Source organism: Anoplopoma fimbria, chromosome 14 (assembly GCF_027596085.1).
Source record: "Anoplopoma fimbria isolate UVic2021 breed Golden Eagle Sablefish chromosome 14, Afim_UVic_2022, whole genome shotgun sequence".
Lineage (NCBI taxonomy): Eukaryota > Metazoa > Chordata > Actinopteri > Perciformes > Anoplopomatidae > Anoplopoma > Anoplopoma fimbria.
The window spans coordinates 4,436,070-4,463,845 of record NC_072462.1 but is presented as its reverse complement, the minus strand read 5'-3'; the positions used below and the strand labels follow the sequence as shown (position 1 = coordinate 4,463,845).

General features: G+C 40.1%; 2 protein-coding genes across 4 annotated transcripts; both read left to right on the top strand.

The window, feature by feature from the left end:
• The first annotated feature begins 1,067 nt into the window (after nucleotides 1–1,067).
• dab2 (DAB adaptor protein 2) lies at nucleotides 1,068–10,082 on the top strand. 3 transcript variants are annotated; one of them, XM_054613173.1, is made up of 15 exons: nucleotides 1,068–1,359; nucleotides 3,994–4,246; nucleotides 4,334–4,473; nucleotides 5,186–5,284; nucleotides 5,387–5,518; nucleotides 5,617–5,700; nucleotides 5,974–6,000; nucleotides 6,079–6,120; nucleotides 6,209–6,271; nucleotides 7,158–7,781; nucleotides 8,316–8,445; nucleotides 8,557–9,210; nucleotides 9,300–9,487; nucleotides 9,579–9,659; nucleotides 9,758–10,082. In XM_054613173.1, exons 2-14 carry the CDS (start codon nucleotides 4,114–4,116, stop codon nucleotides 9,639–9,641), a joined length of 2,379 nt encoding a protein of 792 aa, XP_054469148.1. In that variant the 5' UTR covers nucleotides 1,068–1,359; nucleotides 3,994–4,113; the 3' UTR covers nucleotides 9,642–9,659; nucleotides 9,758–10,082. The 3 variants fall into 3 exon arrangements, with proteins under 3 accessions (XP_054469148.1, XP_054469150.1, XP_054469149.1); XM_054613174.1 differs by lacking the exon at nucleotides 1,068–1,359 and adding an exon at nucleotides 3,035–3,090; XM_054613175.1 differs by lacking the exon at nucleotides 7,158–7,781.
• A 1,866-nt stretch (nucleotides 10,083–11,948) lies between these two features.
• On the top strand, nucleotides 11,949–27,028 carry LOC129102547 (transcription factor TFIIIB component B'' homolog). Its single transcript, XM_054612746.1, is given in 30 exon segments — nucleotides 11,949–12,050; nucleotides 13,168–13,373; nucleotides 13,456–13,748; nucleotides 13,751–14,082; nucleotides 14,201–14,304; nucleotides 14,467–14,532; nucleotides 15,251–15,412; nucleotides 15,675–15,808; nucleotides 15,935–16,029; nucleotides 16,153–16,207; nucleotides 16,325–16,459; nucleotides 16,606–16,839; nucleotides 17,058–17,121; nucleotides 17,214–17,415; nucleotides 17,509–17,612; nucleotides 17,742–18,123; nucleotides 18,294–18,428; nucleotides 18,871–18,907; nucleotides 19,009–19,122; nucleotides 19,227–22,533; nucleotides 22,681–22,835; nucleotides 22,931–23,115; nucleotides 23,772–23,814; nucleotides 23,907–24,060; nucleotides 24,162–24,297; nucleotides 24,379–24,421; nucleotides 24,516–24,626; nucleotides 24,718–25,006; nucleotides 25,763–26,018; nucleotides 26,096–27,028. Coding segments are annotated over 29 exon segments (7,641 nt in total). The 5' UTR covers nucleotides 11,949–12,050; nucleotides 13,168–13,173; the 3' UTR covers nucleotides 26,210–27,028.
• The last annotated feature ends 748 nt before the right edge of the window (nucleotides 27,029–27,776 follow it).

Sequence of the window (27,776 nt, the reverse complement as noted above, 5' to 3'; positions counted from 1 at the left end):
TCGTCATATTGTCTGCCACAGTAGGGAGCAATTTCATGCAATCTGCTACCTCACTGCTAGATGCTGCCAAATCCTACACACTGCACCTTTAAGCTGATGTAGCAGACTTGTTTTACACTGAGCAGACATGGAGCAACACTAGCACTCATCCATCAATATTCACTCTTAACTTCTAACTAATATATCAATTTTGGTCTCCACCAACTGTGAGTGAAATATCTGGCTCTTTAGCTGCTAAATGCTCCACCATGTTCACCAGCAGGTTGCTCTATTTTGTGTTCCTTATGTATGCCGGCAATTTTGTCGAAAACAGCTGCCTGCTGCGTCTGAAAGTGACGCCATGAGAGCAACTGAGAATGAAACAAACAGGAGCACTACAGCTGGAGGCCCTAAAACCAAAACAATCAGCTGAAAGACGCTATAAAGCTCCACAGAGCTGGGACGTTGGGTGATAGTCATGTGACTTCATAAGGCAACCCCTATCACATTACATATCGTCATTTGATCTGTTATAGTCATTTTCTTTGCACTTATTGTATTCCTATTAGTTTGTTGCACTTATTGTATTCGTATTAGTTTGTTGCACTTATTGTATACCTATTAGTTTGTTTCTGCACTTATTGTATTCGTATTAGTTTGTTTCTGTACTTTTGCTCTGGTTTATGCTTTTAGATGCTTGTTTAAGAAAGGAGATGCACTTATGACTTCTGGTGACTAGTAGTTCTCTTGAATACCTATGCTGAATACACTTATTGTAAGTCGCTTTGGATAAAAGCGTCTGCTAAACGACTCTAATGTAATGTTTTTATTATTACATTTTCTTTATTATTATTATTTCTGATTTTTTTTATTAAATTTGTGATGTCACATCTCCAACACACCATTTCTTTTTTTTTGTGTGTCTTAATTTGACAAAAGCCACCCTGTCTGGATGATGAAACCCTTATGTTTTTTACAACATTTATGGAAGCAGCAGTTTTTCATGACCCACTTACCGATGGCGTTATTCTCCTCCACGTGAAGGGACCGCCCCCCTCCAGTAGAAATCTGCAGCGAGTTATGTCTGTCAGTCAGTGCGTGAGGGGTTAAACGGGGAGTTTGCAGCAGTCTCTCCTTTCTGTCCACGGCATTCAGCGGAAAAACATCTGACTCCTGCTCGTTTTTCCGAGAGCTGTGTTTGGTGTTTGGTTTTTTTTTTTTTTTTTTTTTTTTTTTTTTTTTTTTTTTTTTTTTTTTTCTCACTCATTTTTGTTGTTTTGTAGCGCTGGAGCCGTGAAGGCATCACGGGGGGAAAACAACAAAAGTCACAGTTTTTTCGACAGCAGGATATCAAACATCTTACTGCGCGCTTTCACACAGGTAGGTCCCCGTGTTGGGAACATTTTTTCCATCCATGCATTAATTAAGGTTCCACCAAAAGGATTACAGGTAGTCGTTTTTAAAGCGATGCTGGTTATTTGAGTTCGCATATGAAAAGCCGCAATAATAACTGGTTCTGTCTTGTGAGAGTTGCGCTTCAGACTAAAACAAACACGCATTGAGTTGGTTTTCCATTAACTGTACTCTTCTAAACATCACTGTGGGAGGTGAAACTGCATTCCATGTTTTCATTTGTACTCATTTCCTTTCCTGTCTCAACTGTTGGAATGACAAAAAATATAAATCATGTGCCTCTTTAAGTTTGCTTTCCAGAACAACATCTTTTTAATGTTGAGACACTATATGATTTGAGTTTTTCCTCCTCTCCACATACATCCTACTTTAAGTGCAAGACCACTTTCATTTAGTATGAAAGTGTTTGCATGGCCTTTGTGTTCACAGTGGGCCTGTGGTATTTCACCATCTCATTCACTTGCAGACTGAGTCATTCCCTGATTTCCTCCAGATGTGCAGTAGTTTACGTTTCCTGACGGCCCAGGATTGTGACATTTCTCTCCTTGCACTGCAGTTATTCTGCTGACGAATATGAAATTACATTTGTGTTCTGTGGTTGTGTGTTATTTGTGTCGTGACACTGGTGGAAGTTGTAAAACAATAAATAAATAAAGCTCTTCTCCTCATAGTTCATCTGGTAGTATTTAAGTCAGTTGTTAAAATGTAATCCTTTAACTCAAATCTGCATTGAACTGCTGACATTTCACCTTTTTTTTATTTTTTTATTAGCCTTTCCTCCAGAGAGGGACTCTGACACCGCTGTTTACTGGACATGTGCAATCATGTGTCACGCTGGTGTAAATGGAGCATCAACCTATGGCATCAACAAGTGTTGAGGCGTACTTCTTGTTTTTTACTACCCTTCCTTGCAAAGCAACAAAAACAGCATGTGTGTCTCTGTGCAGTAGCAGGAATTGAAATGACACCTGGCAGGACCAAACATATGAGGCCTCATGTAGTTTGCTTGTTTCTTTGAGTTAAAAACATTTATTGGTGGATGAAATTAGGTTTTTATTGTTTTACAGCTGCACAGTACAGTAGCTCATGTGTGACACAACCCTCATTCGAACAGCAATTTCAATAATTTATTGAACAGGAAAACACGCTCAATTGAAAATCGAACCATTTTGACTAAGTTTTCGTTTACAGAATCTCTGTATACTTGTGTCTATCTCTGATATTGTCTCATGTGCTTCATAAAGATGACACAGTTGGAACTCAATGACCTGAAAGTTCCTATCTCTTATCTCATCCTGTATGGCTCTCATTTCCTTTATGAATCAGACAGATTACCTGCCTGATTGATTTAATCATAAACCGTACCTGCTAGATGGGATTGTGTTGTTGTGCATCCTTACTGTCTTCTGATGAAAACACTCTGGATTTGCATTTGGATTTCCCCTTTTTTGAGGATCATTTACCCTGATTACACAATTTTAGTACCGCTTGAAATCGTTGCGGGTAAATGATCGTTCCAAAGGCTCCTATTTCTGTTTTGTAGTTGCTTAGCTGGGCATCACGAGATCCTTCGCTCTGCTAGCGTAACATTAACCTCGGTAATTGCTCAACCTTTGCCCACTTTCAACCTTTGGTCCGTCCTACAGTACTCACAGCCTCGGTGTGTAGCCAGTGTAGCCTCTGCTGCTGGTCCTAAAGGTATGTACGTCCCACACAGAGCCATGTTTGCAGCGGTTGTGCAGAATGTCTAGCTAAGTGCATGCAATTGATACCTCTCTGTTGTGATTGTTTGATTCAGTAAGTGATATATGGTGACACAAGAAGTGTGTTCCACCTAACATAGTCAGAGAGATGTAGGTAGCTGCTGTTGGCGTTGCCGCTATCCACGGTGATGTTGTTTCTGCCTCATGTGACATTGCCTTGTGTTTCCTGCTCAACTGCAGAGGTTCGTGACTGTCCAGTGTGTTGGCAGTCAAATCGATGCTGATGTTAGCGTCGACATGCAAATATGACAAGCCACAGTTCAGCTCAGCGTGCTGTTTTTTTGATGGCATCTTTAAGGGTCTGTCCATCTGTGCAGTTATAGCGATACCTATTTATTCTCTGCTTAATAAACCCTCCCAAGTTAAAAATCTAATTCGATAGCAGGAGGACAATTTGTTAAGAGGTGACTGTGAGCAGCAGCTTCTTTATGGTTTGGATAATTCACTCACTTAACAGGGCTGAACAACTGACAGAGCATGTGTGAAGCAGGGTTAAAGTGTGTGCGTTTTCTGGGTTCTCGTCCTTATGAGGCCGTGACATTTTATGGGTCATATGTCTTGCTCTGCCTCTCCATCTCAAGGGTGTTCCTGTGGTTGTAAATGTTTACTGTGGATATTTCATTGTTTATGATGTGCAAAAAACACATTTTCAGCAGCTACGTGCAAAAAGCCCTCTAGCAGTCAAAAAGTTGTTTTAATTGTATCCCTTTACTGTTCAATATTTAGTTTGCAGTTTCACCAAGAAAAGAGTGCGTATTGACTTTTTTATCACCTTCTCCTTTTTTTTGGGTCACTCTTGCCACATGCACGGTCCCACTTCACTTTTTTTCTGCTCCAGACAAAATAACAAGAAAAGCATGTGTGGGTGTTGAGAGTCGTCTGTCCGGTTGACATCGCTGCCCCTGAACACGGAGCCGCTGCCTGCTGTCCACTCGTCCAGTGAGGCTCGCTCCACACCATGTCTGCTGAGGTGGCGAACCTCCCTGCCGATCCCAGCATCGCATCCCCAACTACAGCCTCGACCAGCACCCCTCCCACCTCGCCTACGACACCCACTTCCAAGGTCCCATTCAAGAAAGAGAAGAAGAAAGGTGATGATCACGCTGTGGTCAAGACATTCATTTTTGTGGTCTCATCTTGTAGAAATGATAGTTTACTTCATTTTGTTTTTTTTACAGTCCCAGAGAAGACTGATGAGTACCTGCTGGGCAGGTTTCAAGGGGATGGCGTGAGGTACAAGGCCAAGCTGATCGGCATCGATGATGTCCCAGAGGCCAGAGGAGACAAGATGTCCCAGGACTCCATGATGAAACTCAAGGTGCAGCATAGGACATTGGACTGTGCCCTGTTTAATTATAATTCACTGAAAATATTAAGGGGATGGCAATTTAAAGATTGTATCTCTGATGTTTTCAATTAATAAGTAATCTGTGTTGTGGGTATTGTGGATATAGTTTTGCATCATCTGCATCTCACTGCAGAGGGCGACACTGTGCACAAACTTTGCTGCTATAGAGTGCTGCAGGGATGACTTGGTTTTTGTAGGCAAACCCGGATGTTAGCATTGCGCTGGTTTCGATCGACAAAAAGACAATTCAATTTTTCCATTGATTGATTATTGAAGAAAATAATCTGTGGCAAATGTTAGGCTCAAAGAAAACTGCACCACGGTTGCACAACTTCACATTACCACTAAGCTAAAGACGGGCTAGTTTTTGCTATAATGTTTAGTAATTTTATGATCACATGTCAGCAGCTGCCTTTTTAAGACAGGTAAAAGCTTCAAAACTCACAAGTGGGATATTTACTGGCAGATGTTATGTCACAGAGCAAAAAATGTAAACCTTAACCAAAAAAAACATTAAAAAAAATATTGACTTCCAGACGGGAAACCTGGAGGGAAAAAATGACTCATTTCCTGGTTTTAGGACTCGTTCCTGCAGCACTTTTAGTTTTAGTTTATAAATCACAAGTCATGTTTTGTTTACCTACAAAAGATAAAAAAACAGAACCATTTATTTGGACACCAGGGCATGGCAGTAGCTGCCCGGTCCCAAGGCAAACACAAACAGAGGATCTGGGTCAACATTTCCATGTCGGGCATCAAGATCATCGATGAGAAATCGGGAGTAAGTTCTGCCATTTCCTTCCATTGCTGTCACATCAAACTGTGTAGTTTGTTTTAATTGTGTTTGCCTGCTAACAAAACCTTTTTTCCTTTTTTAAATCAGGTGATTGAACATGAGCATGTGGTGAATAAGATCTCCTTCATCGCCAGAGATGTAACAGATAACAGGGCGTTTGGATATGTGTGCGGAGCAGAAGGGCAGCATCAGTTCTTCGCCATCAAGACATCACAACAGGTAACACTCAAAAAAAACAAAAAACAAAAAAACAGCCACACAAACTCACACAAAAACTGCATAAACAACAGAGACGATGTCTTTCTGTCCCCTTACAGGCAGAGCCCCTGGTTGTTGATCTGAAAGATCTCTTCCAGGTCATCTTCAACCTGAGGAAGAAAGAGGCAGAGGCCTCACAGAAGGTAACTGGTCCAGGAGCAGTTGACTTTAAACTGGAAAAAGTTTTCTTTTTTTCTCAAAAGTTACACAGTGAGAACATTTTCTTCCTGAAAGAAAAAGCATTTTGGGAGGTGGCGTATACACTGTTATGTACCGCTTGAGTTTCAACACTGCCTCTCTGTGTTCTTTCAATGAATCACATCCTGAGACATTCCATTGAAATGATGTGAAATGACACGTGCCTCAGTGAATTAACAAAATAAGTAAAGTCATTAACAGTCTACCTCTGTTTCCAGGGGGAAAATGGCAGCACTGTAGTTGAGGTAAGCACTTGGAAGCGCTTGTTTTCCTTCAAACAGTTTCTCTAACTCCTGTCCCTAACCCTTTCTGCTTGTTTTCAGAATGGAAGTGGTGCCCTGGATGGTGGAGTAAAAACTGCTCAAGTAAGTCTTTCTCTACATTAAATAACACACCTCTGATTTATAGAAGCTGGATAAATACAGTATGTTTCTGTTTCTTTTTGACATCCAGCCAGTGGAGCAGCTTGACCTTTTTGGAGACATGTCGACCCCTCCAGACATCCAGTCTCCAAATGTAAGTGTGCTGCCATAAAATGTTCCCTTTATCTGGGCAACATAGCGGTATTATGCTTAGTCAACTAAGTGTAGCTGGGTGTTGACATCATTATACTTATGAATATAAACTTTTTAGGCTTTAAGCTGTAGAAGACTTTTATCCATATTTTTTAAAATAGGAATTTAATAGAAAATCAGAACATAATAATAATAATTTGCTTCATCCTGCCTCTTGTAAGAAATATATGTTTTCTGAGATCTGAATTATAAAACAATGGCTCCATTGAATAACATCAGCACCTCCCAGATCATTCCATGTGTATGAACTCAATTCTCAAAAGGTCACAATTGTATTGGCAGTGAGTGTATTATATTTTTATAAATTAAAAATTGTAGATTTTAGACTTCAAAAATGATCTTTTAAGAATTGAGTTCATGCCTCTTGTGTACCAATCTCATTGTTGTTTGTCAAACCCTTTAAAGCTGCTGCAAGTAGAATCTGTGAAAGAGACATTTTCATTGGCTTTGGTGACCCCTGCAGTCTTCTACCGGTAGTGTTTTACTTCACTGTTGCTGGGCCAGTTCACTAGCTGGGTTTCAGGCCAACGAGCTAGTGCTGACCTCAGCACATTTAAATACTTTGCTGTTGTCCAAGGCAAGTAAGAATGTAGTACCAACTTAATTTGTCAAGTTGGAATATGGACTTTAGACCTTTTGCTTTTTTAATATGCCAGTGATAAATTCGAAGTAAATATTCTACAGGTTGCAGCTTTAAACTGTCTTTTCACACCATGTGATTCATTTTTCATTTTGTTAAAACGTGTGTTTTTCTCCTTCTGCAGAACTGACTCATAAATCAAATATTTTTTTCTCTCCCTCCCACTGTCCCTCTCATGTTTAACCAGGGCTCTAATGATATTCTCTTGCTGGACTTTTCCGCTGAAGTTGACAGCAATCAGAATTGCATAAAGGGGAACTCCTTTGTAACTTCCTGTGCCCCTGACCGTAGGGCATCTCCCCAGACAGAGAATCCCTTTTCCTCCACATTTGGCTACTTTCCAACCCCAGACAGTGACCCTTTCAGAGATGACCCCCTTTCTCAATCACCCGCTTGGTCGGAACCCGATAATTCACAGATCTCGATCGCCGCCACTAATCACCTAAACAGCACTGCTGGCAACACTTGTAAGACAATTATTAACGGTGGTTTGAATGGAGACTCTGAACACCTCAGTCAGCAGATTAATGGCTTATCCAGTAAGACCATGATCCTCGCGCTCAGTAACGGACAGTGGCCACTAGGGGGCACGATTACTCAGAGCAACACGATTACCATGATGGACGGGAATGAATCTGGGACAGCTCTCTCGACCAAAAACCCATTTTTTGACTCGCCTTTGAATACTCCTCCTGTCTGTAATGGCATAACGCATCACCCGCAACCCCCAGTGACTCATAGCAAGGATTCAGTTGTCATAAGCCCGCCCCCGCAGAGCTCTAAGGCTGGACGAGGTCGAAGGAGCGCAAAGGTGAAATTCCATAGCTGGATGAATCATTGTAGAGTTGCATGTGTGATGCCTGAATATGGGTTTAATGCACATTTCCCAGAGCATATTTTAGGTTGCTAACATCTCCCTTTCTCAGCGTTTGGGTGTTATGCATTGGTGTCTGACAGGATATATCACAAGACGGTTAAGATGAGATGCAAGGAGTCTAATTTAAAATTGCATTTAAGGATTTGATCCATTCTGTCTTCATGCATGCACTGGTGGTCACTTGCTTCTCTAACTGGCTTGAATAAATGACACTTGCTGAACAATGCACTGTACCTTTTTTATCTTCTCCGCTCTAAATCTATTTTCTAACGTTCATGCTTCAGTGATAAAAGCACTGGTAAGTGGCAAAGCATGCACATCTGTCAATGTTAATGTCATACTGTAGTATTTATGAGTCATTTTGTATTAAATGATGTCAATAAGGTGCAACAATTCTTTTATATATATATATATATATATATATATATATTGTATATATGATATTTATGTTCTATTTTCTGGTAATAGTCCACAGCAAGTGACCTGTTTGGAGCAGAGCTATTTTCTGCTCCGGTTAACTCTGAAGGGTCGTCTTCCTCGGCAGACCTTTTCAACAATACACCTGCAAACTCCACTCCATCCTCCATAGCGGCTCTGGGTAATACACACTAGGGGGAAATTTGCATCTTTCCCGGATCCTACAATGTTGTTTTGGCTCTACAATCCATTCCCTTTTAACTTTCAAATGTCCCTTTTTCTTTATATTCAGGGAATCTTCAGTTAGGTCCTCCAGCTACCACAAGTATCCCCGCTGCAGGCATGTGGGGAGCCTCCATGGCTGCACCTTCCATGTTCCCCATGCCAGGAATGACAGCTCCAGGCCCAAGGCCCGCCTACCCACAGCCATCTGCCTTCGGTGGCCTGCCCATACCACCCACAGCCTGGGGCGCGCAGATGCCATCTCAGTTTAGTGCCGCGCCATTATCTCCGCCCCATCTCAACTGGGGCCAGCCTCCACCAGCCGGGCCAATGGGTGCTCCCGGTTGGGGTCAGCCCCCCATGACCAATCCTTTCCTGCCCGGCTCGTTCCCTGCAATGGGTGACCACCAGCAAGGTCCGTCACGCCCCCCTCCTCGGCCGCCTGCTAAGGAGGCACCGCCGAAGGTAGAGAACACCGCCTTCACAGCTTTGGACCCCCTTGGAGATAGAGAGAAGAAGACTGGAAAGGACATGTTCAAGGACTTCCAGATTGCCAAACCACCTGCCATCCCAGCGAGGAAAGGGGAGCTGGTGTCCAACTCTGCTCCCGGCAGCAACGAAGCCGGGTCATTCGATCAGTACTTCAACAGCAAAGTGGGCCTGGCTCAGGATAACGCAGATCATGATGACTTTGATATCCATCAAATATCAGCCATTGTTAACGGTAACACCAACCAACATTCTGCAACTTGACATGTACGTGACTGTGAGACTTGTCGCTAATTGTGTCCTCTCTAATATTCCTGTTTTTAGATGTTCCGAAAGCAGCACCTGCTCCGGCTGCAGCCCCGAGCTTTGACCCCGGCCTCTTCGATGATGCCTTCTCTCCGACCCCCATCGCAAACAACTCAGCACCAGCCCAGGGAGCCAATCAGGACATGTTTGATAACGCATTTGGGGCCCCAGATTCCAGTCTGTTTGGAGCACCGCCTGCAGCCATGGTACAGACAAATATACAAATGCATATTTAAACCATATCTAGCGTCACAGTAAGCATTTCTAATGTGTGGCCTTTTTTTCTTAACCCTACAGCAGACTGCTGCAGTTGGCCAGTCTTCTGCTTTTGGGGATCCTTTTGGAAATCCCTTTGCTTGACCATAACTTTGGGCATAAGTAAGTATATTTTTATGTTTGATTATTCCATAACTTACATAATCTATACAGGATAAACACTATTTTCACTTTTTTATTTCTTCTTTCTGCCCTCGCAGTTGAAATGGAGCAAATGGATATCTTCACATCGAATAACATCTTTGGCACAAGCTGCTACAACGTGCGCAAGACAATCCAAATTATGAACTTTTCTAACTTTTGTCCCTGTCCCACCCTACTTTTACACCTCCACCTCTGATGTTGTTGTTTTTTTTCCTATCCAATCAGTAGTTTCCTTATCTCTAAAGACCACTGATCTAAGAAGTAAATGTTGTGTCCTGATCTGCTGAAGAAAGAAATGTTATATGTGTGAGAGAAGGTGCGTCCAAAGAGGTTCACTGCTGATGCTGTCTGTGTTAAATAAATAAAGTAATTCAATCATAACGCTTCAAGGTGTTGTCAAGTCCTTTACCTTCTTCAGACACTGAAGGTTCAACAGTCAAACAGATCTAGATGATGGATGTTTCTATAAGATATGTTTATAATTACTAAAGCTCCATATCATTAGACAATATATACAAAAAATGTAATAGCCAAATGGATATGGATGTATAAACTTAAAAAAGGAAGAAGTATTGAGATCTTTAGATACAATACAACAGTGAAATGGTCTATTAGAAGTAAAAGTACCATTAAAATCTACTTCTAGTATCCAAAGTAAAAGTAAGCATTATACAAGAGAATGTCCCCTCTCAGTGTATTAGTATCGCTGTTGTTGTTGTAATTATTATATTGCATTAAATATTACTGATTAATGAATGTGCAACCACTAATCACTTTTATAGCTTGTTGATGTGAAGCTAATTTGAACTACTTTATATACAGTTGGGTTGTTTAATTTGTAGCAATGCATAATATGTATAAGTTCATAATTGCTTTTGTATGTACCATTTTTCCACAAAGTAACTATATCTGTCAAATGTTAACTGTGGAGCAAAAACATCAGTGAAATATAGGAATAAATCAGCTTAAAAATTATACAACTCAAGTCTTTGAAAGTATTTCAAAGACTTTAGTTATTTAATAATCAAATCTTCAATACTCCTGCTTGACATATTCAAGAAACACAGTTATGCTTCACAAGAAAAAAAACATGTTTATGTATGTGTGTATATATATATAAACATGTTTTTTCTTGTGTATATGTAGTGTATATATATATGTATATATACATGTGTATATACAGTACCAGTCAAAATAAAATATATATATATATATATATATATATATGTATATATATATATATATATATATATATATATATATATATATATATATATATATATATATATATATATATGTATATATATATACGTATATGTATATATATGTATAAATGTATATATATGTATATATATATATATGTATATATATGTCTATGTATATATATATGTATATATATATGTATATATACGTATATATACATATATATATGTAGGCCTCAGCGAGTCAGATGGCTGCAAAGAGGTGGATGAGGCAAGACCTTGCATTCGAGGATCTTCTGTCACACATATATACATATATATACATGTATATATGTATACATGTATATATATGTATATATGTGTATATACAGTACCAGTCAAAAGTTGTTTTTTCTTTATTTTAATTAAAAAAAAATTCTACATTGTAGATTAATATTGAAGAGATCCAAACTATGAAGGAACACATGGAATTATGCGGTAAACAAACAAATGCTCAACAAACCAGAATATGTTTTATATTTTAGATTCTTCAAAGTAGTTGAATGAGAAGGTGTGTCCAAACTTTTGACTGGTACTATATATATATATATATATATATATATATATATATATATATATATATATATATGTATATATATATATATATGTATATATATATGTGTATATGTATATATATATATATATATATATATATATATATATATATATATATGTATATATATATGTATATATAGGTATATATATATATGTATATATGTATATATATATATATATATGTATATATATATATATATATGTATATATATATATATGTATATATGTATATATATATATATCTATGTATATATATATTATATGTATATGTATATATATATATATATATATATATATATATATATATATATATATATATATATATATATATATATATATATATATGTGACAGAAGATCCTCGAATGCAAGGTCTTGCCTCATCCGCCTCTTTGCAGCGATCTGACTACATTTCCCAGAATCCCTTTCAGGCACGAAAAAAAGCGCGTCATGAAAAACATGGCGGATTACTGTGTTCATGGGGTCCGCTACTTGCCACTCGTCGTCGATAAATGAAAGCTTATTTCTCCCAACAAACGACATATTGTTGAACAGGTACGTTGTTAACAGATACATAACTTGTGTAGCAGTAATTAAAATTAAAATGAGTTTGTCTCAGGTTCTTAACATTAACAATAAGACAGGCAGACATGGAGACTACTACTGCTGTCATGCGAGTTAGAGCTCAGCTTTGTGCACTTTCTGACTTTTTTTGACCATTATTCACGCCTTGTTTCCCCCTCTTGCATTGGTTTGAATGCACCTTATTAGTTTAATTAACCTCTGGTGGTATTTCCTTTCTTTAGGACTTCAAACTCTGCTCAGGTCTGCACAACAGTGGGTTTCATAAATGAGTATTCATGCCACTGCTTCAGCAATAAGTGATAGTTTGGTGCATTGTGTACTATTTTGGAGTACTTAACATTACACCTAAAATAGTCACTGTCAAATAAACTCAACAAAACATGCATTGGTTTTAATCAAGACACTAACATGTGTTTTAAGGTAATCTCCTAAAATGTGGCAGAAAGGTTGGACCTGGCATTAAACTACTTTACAGACTTTTAACATATATGGCAGCAGTTATGGATAGTTAGTTAATGATGCTGTAATACTGCCTAACAAAGATGATGAAATAAGGAGTGTTTGTTTGCAAACACACGTTGCATTGATTTAGTGATCTGAATGTTTTGGTAATGAGCAGTGATACTTGTGCTGATATGATTATAGATGTTTGTATTATAAGGACCGATCATATGATTGAGTGTAAATTACATTATTTTGTTTTTAAAGATAAGAATTTGGCTCTTTGCATTTTGCATTTGCATCTTTTGCACATTGAAACTCTGTTATGAAACTGAGCAATGCAATTGTAATTCCTGTCAAATTGCATTCAGGGAGAAGGTTTGTGTGGTTCTTTTTTTGCGTTCTATGATGTTCTATGATGTATTTTAATATTTTGCAGATATCTAAAATTGAAGAAAGATTATTAAATATCGATGCAGTCAAATCTGATAACGTGTGTCAGTTGTCGTATGTAAAGCACAGTCTTTATTCGAAAAACACCTCAGGTTCACAATCTTGGAGTAACTTTCTTTAGTAATATTTCGCTTTCAGCCGGTTGTCAGGTTGTGCTGTTATAGCACTGATGCACCTTCTTGTGTGTTTTCAGGTCAAAATGTTTCGGCGGTCAAGATTTAGTGTTAGGCCCAATGTCGGTACGGTAGGTAAAACAGCAGCGACCCCTCAGGACGCCCCTTCAGCAAATCAAGAGGAGGCCAGTGAGACCCCCAAAGACGTTGGTGAGAGCAGCACGGCTGCTGCAAAAACAGACAACGAGTCTGTTGTGACCCCGTCAGAAAAACCTACAGCGTCAGGGTGAGTGTGGAGCATTTAAAGTGTGGAGCATTAAATGGCATTTCTACTTGTGTTATATATAACTGTTCTTACTGCTGTGTAGGGATGGCAATGACCAAAATGTGGAAGGTACCAGCTCCTCAGCGGCAGTACAAAGAAGGAAGCGGTTTTCCATCAAGCCCAAAGTGGCCCCAGGCCGCCCCTCCGCCGCTGCTCGAACGCAGAAATCCCCCATCAAGGCTGTCTCTGGCACTTCTATTGAAGTCCCTGTCTCGGACCATGACAAGCCAGATACGTCCAGCCAAACTGGGACTACAGTCGCCCCTCAGAGGCTCCAGTCCCCAAGGCGACGGAGGCCTTCAGAGGAAAGCAAGCTGCCCAAAACGCAACCTAAATCCCCCTCATCCCTTCTGATGCTTCAGAACCTTTAACTGACTCTACTACAAATCTGCCAGCGGACAGTGGCAAGGAATTAGAAAGCACGTCAGACAGTCAAGTGAAAGAAGTTCCTTCCAGACTACCAGATAAATTCCCCCCGTCTCTACCCGACAAACAAGCTATCGAGTTATCCGAGAAAGCCAAGACTCTAGTGTCATCTCAGAGCGGGCTTTCTCTCTCACCATCAGCGTTGTCCTTGAGTAGACTCCTGAACGACCCATCAGACTTACAGAGGATTGCAAAGGCCCAAAAACTCAGAGAGTTGCTCAGGGAGGAGATGCATAAAGAAAAGGTAAATTCAGATTATTCATAAGTGTACTTCTCCTCATTCTCTTCACTCTTTAAGTTAGTAACATATTGATAAGATATATACTGTTACATTAAAAGTGTGGTGTCATTTCATGTTGCAGAAACTCAAGAAAGGGAGCAAACGTGTAAAAGAATTTACCTTAGATCCTGCCAAAATGACCATGAGGGACCTTATCCGCTATCTACCACAGTCTAACCCCATGACGTAAGTGTCTCTTCTGCAACGTAGTCAACCTTGTGAAACACTTAATCCTTATCTCCACAGATTATGTTTCCTACTGATTATTCTGGTTCCCATTGGAAATTGAGTTTTTTTTGTGGTTCCTTTCTTGTCTTATGTGACTATAATTTGCATTTTTGATTCCAGATCGACTGTGGAGGAACCGGCTCAAGAGAATGAGACTGTGGTCCCACCTTCACCAGTACGAGAAGCGTAAGTTTATCCCATCATATTTCTAAAATCTAATTCCATCGTAGTAATATCAATGTATATATGATCATACAAACAACACAGACAGAATTAAATTATTTCAGACTTTCCTTATTCATATCCATACAATTGGGGTAAAAAAAGATATGATGTTGTTATGTCAGTTAAATGCAGCATGGTTTTGTTAAAAAGGAAAATTGAGATGTCATTTGAACTCTAAAAATAAGTTCAAATGATTTAATAACTGCAAGAGCCATTAAAAGCTGCAGTGTTTCACTATGATGGAAATTCAATTTATTCATGCAAATTTATAGAAAAGAATTGTTGACAATGACAATGTTTTTCTTCAAACCACATACTGTATATTGAAAAAGTACTATTAAAACCAACATTGAAACTTCTACCTGGCCTTCTCATAGAGGTCAAACCCAAAGGAAATCTTCTGCAGCTACTGGATAATGATGAATAGCACAATGATGTGTTTGTTTAAGGGATTGCAGACGAGGTACTGCAAAAACAACATAGGCACTGGACATAAATACCCAGCCTTGTTCATCTTGACAAAAGGAATGTGGTGAATGATTGAAAAGTGTGAATAATGCACATTTTTAATAAATATCTCTACCATCAGCCATAGTTTGTATCTGGACATCATAAGTGTGCATAATGAGACATACAAGTTGCTTCCTTCTGCCTGATGTTTTGGATGTAATCCCTGCAGGTCACCAGAGAAAGTGCAGGAACCTGTGGTCCTCCCTAAAATAGGAAGCCCGAGGGAGGTGGAAGAGGAGGAGGAAGAGGAAGATGAGGATGACGATGACGGCATGATGGTTCCTCAGGTCAAAGTAGCCGAGGATGGTTCACTGATCATTGATGAAGAGAGGTCAGTGGACTTCTATAGGTTGTAAAAATGAATGCTTTTATGTTTATCTACTTCTCGTAGCTCGGTAAAATGGAATGTTGTACCAATTAAGTATTTTCTTACCTTAATAAAAACTGGCTAACAATGTCAACAAAACATCTATAACAACTTCCAGAGATGTGCTTGTTCCTCTAAATATAAACATTGCTACATTATTGTTTTAATATTGGAGACGCTGGATCAACTTGTGGGCTTAGTCATATCCTCTCAACCTGTGTCTCAGCTTGACAGTGGAGGTCCAGCGAGCCAAAGGGCCAAATCCAGCCCAGGATCGAGACCCCATATTTGAGCGTGGCTCCACTACAACTTACGCAAGCTTCAGGAAAGGGACCTATACAAAACCCTGGTCCAGTGAAGGTTTGACCAATATATGGATAATACATATAGATAAATAAATGATGACATCTTTATAGCACACATTTTGTCCTGAAGTCTTGTTCATATTGGTTTTTAATGTCATGGTTGTTTGCTGTTCTCCATCAGAGACAGACATGTTCTTCCTGGCTATAAGCATGGTGGGGACAGACTTTTCCATGATTTGCCAACTGTTTCCTCTCCGTGCTAGATCAGAGATAAAGGTTAGTGATGAACACAGATAAACATATATTTAAGGAATATGATATGAAGGAGCAACACATTGCTTCAATAAATACACAATGAAATGCTTGTCTGTATTGATTGTGATCATTTTCAACTTCCAGAACAAATTTAAAAAAGAGGAGCGACAGAATTCCTGGAGGGTTGACAAAGCTTTCCGTAAGTATTCAGTCAGAGGATGAAGTTTAGCTAGTTTTATATAATATGAAGTGAGTAATGTTCTTCTCAATCTCTGCGTATATTTTGATTCAACATTTATTGAAAATGATTTTGTAGGAGAGAGGCGCAAACTGGACATAGAATATTTTTCTAAGCTGCTAGAGAAGATTCTGGAAGTTCAGAAAAACAGGAAGAAACTCAAGTCACTCGCTGTAAAGAAATCACCCAAGAAGACCACGAGAAAGGCAAAGGGTAAATATATCTTTCATGCATAATACTCAATGAGTTGTTTGTTATCGCTTCACAACGTATTATTCTAGGGTGCAGATTTAACAACTTCTCGCCTTGAGTTTGTCTCAATTCAACAGTCCTTTGTGTGTTTTTAATTCCTTCTACAGGCAAAAAGGCTGCAAGGAAGCTGAGTGTTGTGGAGGAGGAAGATGAGGAAGAGCAGAATAAAAATCCTGACTTGGAGGAGGAGGGAGAGAAAGAGAACGAGGTCCTCTGTAATGAGGGGGGAGCCGATGTGGCTAAGCCCAAGAAGAAGCGTAAAAGAAAAGCTAAAGAGGACGCCTCCACTGAAGAACCAAATGACAAGAAAAACAAAAAGGGTGAAAAGAGCAATAAACAAGGTACAAGAAGATTCAGTTAATTTATCCAAAAGTTATTGATGAAACATGGTGGATTTATTAATGTAGGTAGTTAAATCATTTCTAGAAAAGTTATGCATATGATCCTAGGGAAAGTAATATTTAAACTTCAAAATTACTTTTTTATCCCACTTTCTCCATGTGTGCTTGGCCCCTTGTTGTTTGTTACTTGCCCTTTAATTTTGTGTTGCTTTACTCAGATGAGGCCTCCATACCTGGAGACACTGAGGCGGCACTTCCTGAAGACTGTCCAAAATCAGACATGTAATAAAAAAACTTTAAAAATTCAGATTAAAGAGAAAATATTCTGCATATTCGTTTGATACTAAAATTCCCCGTTTCGTCCTAATATTCAGGTCTGAAAAGACGGAGAGTGTGAATGAAGCCAAGGATGCCAAAATCAAGCCGGCTAAACTCTCACGAGGCAGAGCCCCGAAACCACTACTGCCTTTGGGCCGGAAGTGGGGTAAAAAGCCCCCACCGCCCTCCACAAAGGCCAACGACACTGCCTCAGATAAAGGAGATGAGAGTGTAACTGACGGAGGTGCTGAAGACCAGGTTATTATTTTTTTATTTTTTTACAGTTTACAGTCATCATATATATCCAAACATTGTAACTTTGGCTTACTGAAAGTTATGCAAACTTTTCAGGTAAATAAAGATGCCTCACCCTCAAGTCAAGCTGATAAGAAGAAGTCAGCCAATGATGACTCTGAAGAAGAAACTGCCAACCTACAACCTCCTAAACCTACCAGGTACAATATTTCATGTTTTCATGTTTTCATGATTTTAACACTGCAGGCAGAAACATTCCTATTCCCCCCAAAAGATTGTGGATAGAACAGGATAGGAGCGTTTCATCAGTGTGTGATTGTGTTTTATAGGTATGGGAGAGTGCCTAAACCCATCCAGCTCTTGAACTACCCTGCCAAAGACGATGCATCTGAAGCAGCTCCAGCCTCACCAGAGGGGTCCACTGCCCCTTCTGCCAAGCCTAAACCCAAATGCACAGCCAAGAGGGGAAGATCATCAAAGCTACAATCATCCCAAGAGTCCAAAAAACCTAAACTAGTCACCCTCAGGGCTTCTCAGTCAGAATACAGCGATGAGGAGGATGTAAAGCAGCGAGAAGAAGAAGAAGATGTGGAGGAAGTAGATCTTCCTTTATGTGGCTCCAGTAAGGACAGCTCTGCCCCTGTCTTTGTGCCTGTCGGCCTGCGCTCCCCACAACCTGTGATTTCAGAAGTGGAAGAGACAATGGAGGAGGTAAGTGGAGCTGTTTTAATCTTGCACAGATGCACACCATCCATTCATTTTATTTATTTTTTTCATTAATTCTTATAACGAGCATCTTTTTTGTGTTTGTCTACATTAATTTTTCTTTGTGCATGGTTTTCCATTCCATAATTCAAACCCTCCGCTCATCCCACACATAGCTTGATATCTTGGCCAATATCCCTGATGTGTTGGGCATCTCCCAAGATGCATTGTGCCATGATGCCTCCTGCGAGGGGGCACAAAATGAGACAGGCACAGCTGAACCCTGTGAACATCAGCTGGACCTACTTGTTGTAAGTGTATAATGCCTAAAATATAGTACAAGGGAACTTAAATAATTATTCCCTGTTATAATTGATTTTATATTATATTGTCTTAAAGCTCTGATGAGATCTATCCACATGTTTTATCTGCAAAAAGGCCAACATTGATGAACTGCCTTATCATTTTCCCCATCTTTTAAGTTTTGTGCATGTATTTGGTTTGCGGTTGGATCACACACTAGTATTGTGACTAAGCTAAGGTTAGTTTTTGCACGCTTTAAATGAAAAGCTGTTTGCACGCATGAGCTCAAAGCAACTTTTTTTGTTGTCCAGATGTAAACAACCGACAAGAAGAAGTGTAACTTTGGCTTCTGTAATACATTTTTTACATATACAACACATGTTTTACGAATAGTCTGGCTTCTAGGGGAACTTTTTGATGTGACTTACAATATATTTGTTTCCCTTACAGGATGTCATAGACTTCCTTTCTTCAGACCACACAGAAGGTATGCTGAAGAGATATTCTGAGCAGCTCCCAGTGGCATATATATTTATATGGTCTCAAAGTCTCATACATTTTTTTTGTGGTCTTTTGTTTTGTTTTTAGTATCTCAGGACGAGAGCTACAATGAGGCTGCTCAAACACTGTTGACCATCAGCAGCCTGGCTCACCTCCCTCAATCAGAAGAGAATGAAATAGCCATACAAGATCATACAACAGGTAACAGACACAGAGGCCAAAATATACCTTATATAGGAATTCAATGCATTTCTTTTAGATTTAACTACTCTGAATTAAGAATGAGCCATTATGTTTAATTGCAGGGACAACAGTGGTTGATGTGAAGGAAACCAGCCAACACTTTGAAGAAAAGATTGCATCAAAGCCTGCTGTACTTGAAGGAAACGGCGCCGCTCCTCTTGTGTCTGCAACTTCTGATCATGACGTAATAGAAACATCAGAAAGTGTTACCATTGTGGAGCTTCAAAGCAGCACAACAGACGGTGATGACATCCAGGTCATTGAATCCATTGATCAGAGGACTGATTCGGATTTCGACGCTACCCCTCAGTTGCAAAGTCCAGAGAGCTCAAAGACGAATTCTCCAAAGACCAAGACAGGACGCTCATCCAAGGTGAAACCAAAACCTAACATAGGCCTCGCCTCAAGGACTGCTCAGTCAAAACCCCAACCAGGGACATCAACAAAAAGGACAGCGGAGAAGAGCACAGTTGGTCCTGGCCTTTCTGAAACCACAGAGACTCTATCGGCTGCAGAGGAAACCCCTAAGATAGCAGACTGTAGTAAAACAAAGTTAAAAGATGAAATTTCTTGCATTGAAGTCAAACATACAGAAGACCCATCTTGCAGTCAGAAGAGGTCTGTTGGTGAATTCCAATCCGATGCAGCAACATCAGATCAGAGTGCATCAGAAAACCAGATTCACTTCTTTTCTGAAGCCCAGCTGGAACCAAGTTTGGAACAGGACACCGGAGACGCAAGGTCAACATCTGGGTCTACAGATGAAGTTCTGATGTCTCATGTTGGGACAATTGAAAGTATTGGTAATAATCAGGTAACATCTGAAACAGTAACAGAATCCCAGACTGGACAAGGGTCAAACATACACTCTCCCCCAGTCCCAGAGAGCAGCGACCATCCTGTTCCATGTGTTACACCTGTAGAAGAGTTACCTGTTGGTCAGAAAGAAGACTGTGAAGTGGGATCTACCCAGCAGACCAGGAGGAGTCGATTCCAGAAAGTCAAACCCAAACTCAATTTAGCACAGACATCAAGGACTGTGCGTTCTAAATCTCAAACCATAAAAGACACTGTAGAGAAAGACTGCAACCCAACTCCAAACCCCAAATTATATGAAAAAACAGCTGAGGTTGAAGCAGAGCCAACTTGCACCATCTCCCCTGAAAAAACAAGTAGTTATCCTGATCCAGCTTCAGATTTGATACCACCGTTTGATTTAGGGTCTACTCTTACAGCCACAGAAGAACTGTCAGCAACTGAAGAGAAAAAAACAGATGTTGGAGTTGTTGGTCATGTAGAATCAGATGCAGCAACATTACATCAGAGGGCCTCAGAAAACCAGAGCGTTTCTGAATCACAGTTTGAACCCAGAAGGGAACAGGCATCCAGAGGCACAAGGCCAACATCTGAGTCCACAAATGAAACACTGATGTCTCATGTTGGGACAGCTGAGAGAAGCTGTATTAATCTGCTCCCATCAGACGCAGCAGTCACAGAATCCCAGACTGGACAAGGGTCAAACATACACTCAGTCCCAGAGAGCAGCGACCTTCCTGTTCCATGTGTTACACCTGTAGAAGAGTTACCTGTCAGTCAGAAAGAAGAGAGTGAAGTGGGATCTACACAGCAGACCAGGAGGAGTCGATTCCAGAAAGTTAAACCCAAACTCAGTTTAGCACAGACTTCAAGGACTGCACGGTCTAAATCTCAAACCACAAAAGACACTGTAGAGAAAGACTGCAACCCAACTCCTACCCCCAAAGTCCATGAAAAAACAAGAGCAGAGACTGAAGCAGAGCCAACTTGCACCATCTCTCCTGAACAAACAAGTAGTTATCCTGATCCAGCTTCAGATTTGATACCATCATTGGATTTAGGGTCTACTCTTACAGCCACAGAAGAACTGTCAGCAACTGAAGAGAAAAAGACAGATGTTGAAGATGTCGGTCATGTAGAATCAGATGCAGCAACATCACATCAGAGGGCCTCAGAAAACCAGAATCTTTCTGAAGCCCAGTTTGAACCCAGTAGGGAACAGACCACCAGACACACAAAGCCCATATTGGAGTCCTCAGATGAGAAACTGATGTCTCATGTTTGGTCTGCTGAGAGTAGCTGTAATGATCCACAGTTGACATCCGACTCAGCAGTCACAGAATCACAAGTTGGACAAGAATCAAGCATAGACACAGCCCCAGTCCAAGAGAGCAACGACCAACCTGCTCCATGTGTTACACCTGTAGAAGAGTTACCTGTCAGTCAGAAAAAAGAGAATGAAGTGGGATCTACTCAACAGACCAGGAGGAGTCGATTCCAGAAAGTCAAACCCAAACCCAACTTAGCACAGACGTCAAGGACTGCACGGTCTAAACCTCAAACCACTAAAGACCCTGTCACACCCATGCAGCATGTGGAGAAACCCTCCACCCAGACTTCAAGACCTGACTCCACTGATATCAAAATAGCAATGGTAGAAGCACCAAGCCAAATTGAAAGTACTAGCACCTCTTCAGTGTCGGAACCATCAATGGAATTATGCTCTACTCATAAAACCACAGAGGAAATGTCTTCAACTGAGGAGCAAAAGACAGATGTTGGAGGTGGACTTGACTTAAACTCAGAGGGCTCACAACAAAATGTTCCTCAAAGAAGGCGACGCTTTCCAAACGTCAAACCCAATTTAGGATCGTCCCCTAGAACTACACACGCAAAACTGCAGTCAAGTGATATCAGTAAACCCTCAAAACAGTGCCACATGGACACCTCTTCAACCTCAGAGCAACAGTCTGTGGACAGTAACAATGCACAAACAGAACGGGACCTCACAAGGACAGACTGCAAGCACTTGACATCAACACTTTGTTCATCACATACAGAACTTTTCAGCTCAACAACGTTAAGAACTGCAGAGTCAGATAAGACACCAGACAGCACAAATGATAAAGGTGTCCCCTCCGGTAGCGTCGCCATAGCAACATCCCGGGATCAGTCTGTGTTCACAGACTTAGTTCTTGACAATAAGAGTATTGAAAAACTCAAAGTAGAAGGGGAATCCATAGGGGACAAAATGGCAAATATTGACAAGGTGGAGGCTGGACCTTCCTCACAACTGGACTGCAAATGGAACATGTCCTCTAAAGCTACAGAGTCAAATACCCAACTGACAGATGATCCAACTGCAGTGTCAGATGTCCAGTCTGCAGAAAACTTCTCAACAAAGTCAATGACTGAATCTATGCCACCTACTGAGTCAATACCAGATCCAACAGAAAGCACTCAGCAGCCACTTACAGAGAATGACTTTGAGGCACAAAGTAAAGATGCACTCCAACAATGTTCTGAAACGAATCAACAAACAGCTGCTCAAAGGTGAGACATGAGCCATACTTTCCTGATTCTATCCTCGAAAAGACAGAAAATACTGTTGTCATTTCTCATTTACAGCCTTATGTTTCGAATGAATTATTAAGGAGTTATTAGTTTATGTTGTAACATAATGTGTTTTTCTACTTAAAGCACTGATGATAAGCAGTCAGACCCAACCGACTCTCCCACAAGAAAAGCTCCACAGAGTCGCAGAGGCCAACTTATTAAACCCAAACCCAGTCTGGTTCACAGCAGCCGACCTCCGCAACCCCGACAAGTTCAGAAAACAAAACAGACAAAAACAGGTTTGAAACTCTTTTAAATGAAAGTTCCCTCAGTCACTGCCATATACGACCTTACAGTGCATGTGTTGATCACTAATGGTTCTTCATTTTCTCAGATCTTGGTGCTTGCTCAGAAGGTGTGGATGCTTCAGTTTGCCACAAGCTTGTGTCTGACCTCCGACCTGACATCCCAGACCCAGCAGAGGGAGCTATTGAACAATGCAGTAACCAAAGTTCCTCTCCAAATGATTCTGGATCCTCTCTGGGTAGTTTGACACAAGTTCCTGACAATTCTACTCAGGTAAGATATTATTCAATATTTGTGAGTGTTTTTGTGTTTTGCCTGTTAATAGATGGCCTTGGCCAGATATATAACAGCATCTTTAAAACATAGAGCAATGTTTATTTTTACCATGTGTCACCGAACCACCAAGTTCATATTGTATGGCAGTGATTCCTAACTGTCGGTAGTTGTACCCAAGGTGGTACTTCTGCAATTGTGAGTAGGTGTGTGAAAAGAATGAGTCATATTTAACAACGGAACAGTACATGCAGTATAATAATATAAATGGATAAATGTCCAACCTCAGGCACTCCCAAGTGGAACGTCTGGTTAGGTCGGGAACACAAAAGAAGTACACCAAGTCATTGCACTGATTAAGGCATCATTCAATTTCTTTCATTCAACCCTAAATACACTCTAGTGTCTTATCATCTCCCACAAAATGTACTGAGCAAGACAGGCGTCATATTTTCTTCTTGTTTTGTTTTTTTGGTTAATTACTGTCAGTTAGGTATGCATCCCATTTTCCTCCGTCATGCAGCGCCCCACCTGTCATGCCGTCATGCACTTTGAGAACAACATTACAAAGGGTGGGATATAACGGTCAATAAGATCTAATTTAAGGATTAATCCTAAAATGTGTCTCTTTCATTTTTCTCCCTCCACAATTCCAGGATTCATCAACATCAAATACTGGACTCACACTGTTTCCAGACAGTAAGTCAGATTTCAGTTGATTTTTTTCCCTGTGAATTAATTACAACATATGTATGGTTTTTAGGTAAAATTTCTCTCACTTTCACTCTCAGTGCTGTCGCAGCCGGAGCCTTTAGATCCAGAGGAACCGTTCTTCATCCTCGCTCTGACTGAGATCCCGGTCTGCTCATTAAGCGAGCCGGTGGACAGTGTGCCTGAACCCCTGACTCATCTCCCTGCAACAGATGCATCAGTCGAGCAACAGAGGTTAGTGCCTGCCTTTTATCAGAGGATCACCCGTCCATGCATGTGTGAATCTGTTTTTTTTTTTTTTTGTGTCTAATTCTACAACTTTCCTGCCTCATCAGCGTTCCTGAAAAGAGTTTGGCAGCAGCAGGAGAAGGGCCTCTCTCCAATGTCACTGAACCTGCCTCCATGGAGGAGAGTGGGGAGACGGGCCTCATCAATGTACAGGATACTCTGCCTGACCCAGCTGCATGTGTAGTAAGTGAAGTTGTACGGAACCACTTGTAGCTGCCGTGTGAAAAAATGTCTGTATTCATATTTACATTTTGTTTTTCTCAGACACAACGGGGTCGGATCATGGAGAATCCAGTGGAGCCACATGGTAGGGTGATTATGTCATACTGTCATTTATTTAAACTAATGATTAATGTCGTGTAACTAATAGTAAGTGTGGGTTGTTTGTGTTTTTGGAACAGAGAGTACTACAGTCCATCCATCTAAATTACCAGAGACTCTAGAGGATAATGATGAGACTGAAATTCCCCCTACAAATCCTGATGGACCGATGATGGGCAGTAGAAGAACAGGTATGCAGTACATAAATATTTACTCATCACATGCACTCTCAGCCTATTGAGCACATCTTTTTCATCATGTGCCCTTTTCTCTAATAATCAGCCAAAGCTCAGGCTAAGCCCAAGACTACAAAGAGGAAACAAGCCAGCAAGACCCCCGCTGCAAAGGAAGCAGGATCAATCCCCATCCGAAGGAACACCACCGAGGACTCTGAGCTTCCTGGGCCTTCCATGCAGCCAAAAGCCTGTGCTGAGGTGTTCACTGAGCCACAGAAAGGAAGTGGTGATCATGTAGATGTCGCAAAGGAGACTCGGACAGGAGGGGACGACCCTGAGGATAGCAGCTCAGGAGCACAAACTACTCTGACGAGGGTGACAAGAAGTCGGAATAGGTGAGAAAAAATCTGTTTAAAAAAATCCTTTGTTGAAATGTGAAGAGTTCCCCAGTTTTCATGTTTGGGTGTCTATCAATTGGAATTAAAACAAGGAAAACCTGGAAATCAACTGACCAGTGTCCCAGTCAGTGAAAACACATAGAAAAATGTATTTAATGTTCCTATTTTCCTTTAGCTGAGAATGAACTACTAGGTTATCTATCAGAGCTCCCCAAAACGGATTACATTGCCACCTGAAAGTTATTTATGTGTGTCAGGGTCATATTAACGTTCCAATGGTACTTTAGTAGGTAAGCATAGTTGGTTAAGCTGCTAAAGTTGATGTGCTTGCTAGCTTGTTTTGCCACCTGCTGATTAAAGTGAATGGGGTTAGTTAGTAACAACTTTGGCCTGGACTAGTGCTATTCTGCTAGTTCCTTTAACTAGCCTTTTGCTTTTTTGAAGGCCACCGTAATTTCTGACTCGCTTGGAAAGGGAGAGGTGAGCAGAAGAACAGTCAGTTGGATGTAATCTGCAACCTCACCACTAAATGCTTCTAAATCCTCCACACTACTCCTTTAATATTCCTTAAACTGTTTAATTGATACCATTAATTGGTCTAATCTTTATTGTAGATTACGTATTAAACGTTTAATTATTAACATCCTTAGTTGACGTCAATGGTTAATATAATTCCTGGTAAAAGATCTTTAGAAACGACTGGGAACCCTTTTAAATGTTAATTAATTTTTTTTTTTTTTCAATATCTGACAGGAAACCCCCTGCAAGCGATTCTCCACCTGGCAAAGCAGCTTCCAAGAGCCCAAAGGTCAGAGCTCCACGTGCAGCTAGAAAACGATCCTCTCCAGCCGCCGTAGCCTCAACATCACATGACGTCGCTCCCACACGCAGTGCGACACAGCCGACAGAAGAAACCCACTCAACATCCTTCACTGCATCTCCAACACAAACACAGCACAGCCAACTATGCTCAGTCACAACTCCTAAGACTTCTGTGTCCCCGGATGAGGTAAGGAGGGGACAAGTGGAAGTTATAATCACACATAGAGTTGATCACAGCTGATCCTTTGTTCTTCTTTGTTTTAGGTTTCTGCTTCTCAGGAAAGTGACTCCGTGGAGAGCAGCTCTGTAGTGGAGGAGCCCACCAATGTGTCTCAGTACTTCTTAAGTGACATTTTTACAGAAGTGGAAGAGGGATGAAATCTGCAGAGAGGTGGAGTGAGAGGAGAAACATGCGGGTGGCTTTTCCCTTTTTAAATTAAGTTATGTCCGTCTGTAGGTTCATTTATGACCAAAACACTGTTTTGTTTTTGTTGTTGTTGCTGTCAGTTGTAAATAAGTGAAGATAAATTTACTATCCTTTCACAAGCACTTTGAATATATTTGGTAGTTTCAATTTACTGAAATGCCTTTTTTTTTTTTTATATGAACTAACATTTCACACATTAATTAAAAAACACAGTTTAATCGCCTGATTCATAGAGGTGGCAGCATTTCCCCAATTATCCATTATGTTTCAATCCTCAGATTCCCCAAATTTGGTTATTAAATACCTGTGAAAATGTAAATATTGTATCATAGCAAATAGGTTTTGGGATGTTTTTCAGCAACACCAGTCTCAGGAAAACATAACCGGATGACAATAGGTATTATTTTGTGATCATTTTAAATCATCCATTTCAATTTTGAAACATAGTTTTGTTTGTATGTGTTAAAATCAACTTTTATAAGGAAAACCGCAACAGAATTTAATTTATTAATATTGCATCAATTTATCTTGTTAATTCCCCCCATATAGAGCAGATGTCGTCAAACTTTATTTAAGGAAAATGTTCTGCCATCTAGCTTTCATTGAGACATTTTGTTGTACAGTTTATACTGTTGTTCAGTTCAGTGTTCAAAGAGGTCAATGTACAGATTCACAGCATTCATAATATGTTTGATACTTGAAACAAAAACACATCATGTGCTCTTCCTTAAATGTTTCATTAGTTTATTAAAAGTAACGGAAGTCTGTAAGATCTGAATAAAACTTATTCTTTCATCACTGTGTGATTCAGTCTTTCATTGCTAGTTTGCTAGTTTTTATGACTTTGCACTGTTCAGACTCAAGAATGAACTCATTATATTTTGGAGGTCAAAGGTCAAGGTCGCTGTGACCTCATGTCTATAACATTCTTGTTAACACAATATCTCAGGAACGCCTTGAGGAGGTTACTTCAAATTTGTCTCAAACATCCATCTGGACTCAACGATGAACTGATCAGATTTTTGGTGGTAGAAGGTCAAGGTCACTGACCTCAAGACTTTCTCAATAATTGATATGCTAATTATACATTTTTCACACAAATGTCTAATAGGATAAAATGATGAAGTTGTGATATTGACAATCATTTCAACTGCAACTTTTTAATGTTAAGTCAACTACTTTCCAATTCAGCTCAGATTCATATAAACCCTAGAAACTAAATACAAAAGTATTGTATGTCTCTGAAGAGTTAAATTATTTTATTACCATTAACTTGTATTAAATGTTTTTTTTAGCCAAAATAAATGTCTTCTTTCAATGAATGTGTATTGAGATATTGTAAACATTCAGTCGATTCTATGGTATCATTGTGAGTCCCTGTATTTAGGAATTCATTGCTGCATGTGATACAGCTGACGGAATAGGAGACGAAGGTTTGAGCCTCCTCTAATCCCTCATACTGCAGCCTGTTGTAGTGAGGCTTAAGACTGTTTTGATCTCTGTTGAGTAACTAACTGT

What these genes read in the sequence shown, in the direction of transcription:
- dab2 (XM_054613173.1), top strand. Translation starts at nt 4,114, where the DNA reads ATGTCTGCTGAGGTGGCGAACCTCCCTGCCGATCCCAGCATCGCATCC. An exon ending in AGGCAGAGGCCTCACAGAAG is followed by an intron (nt 5,701 to 5,973) that starts GTAACTGGTCCA and finishes CTCTGTTTCCAG; the next exon opens with GGGGAAAATGGCAGCACTGT. An exon ending in AATATCAGCCATTGTTAACG is followed by an intron (nt 9,211 to 9,299) that starts GTAACACCAACC and finishes TCCTGTTTTTAG; the next exon opens with ATGTTCCGAAAGCAGCACCT.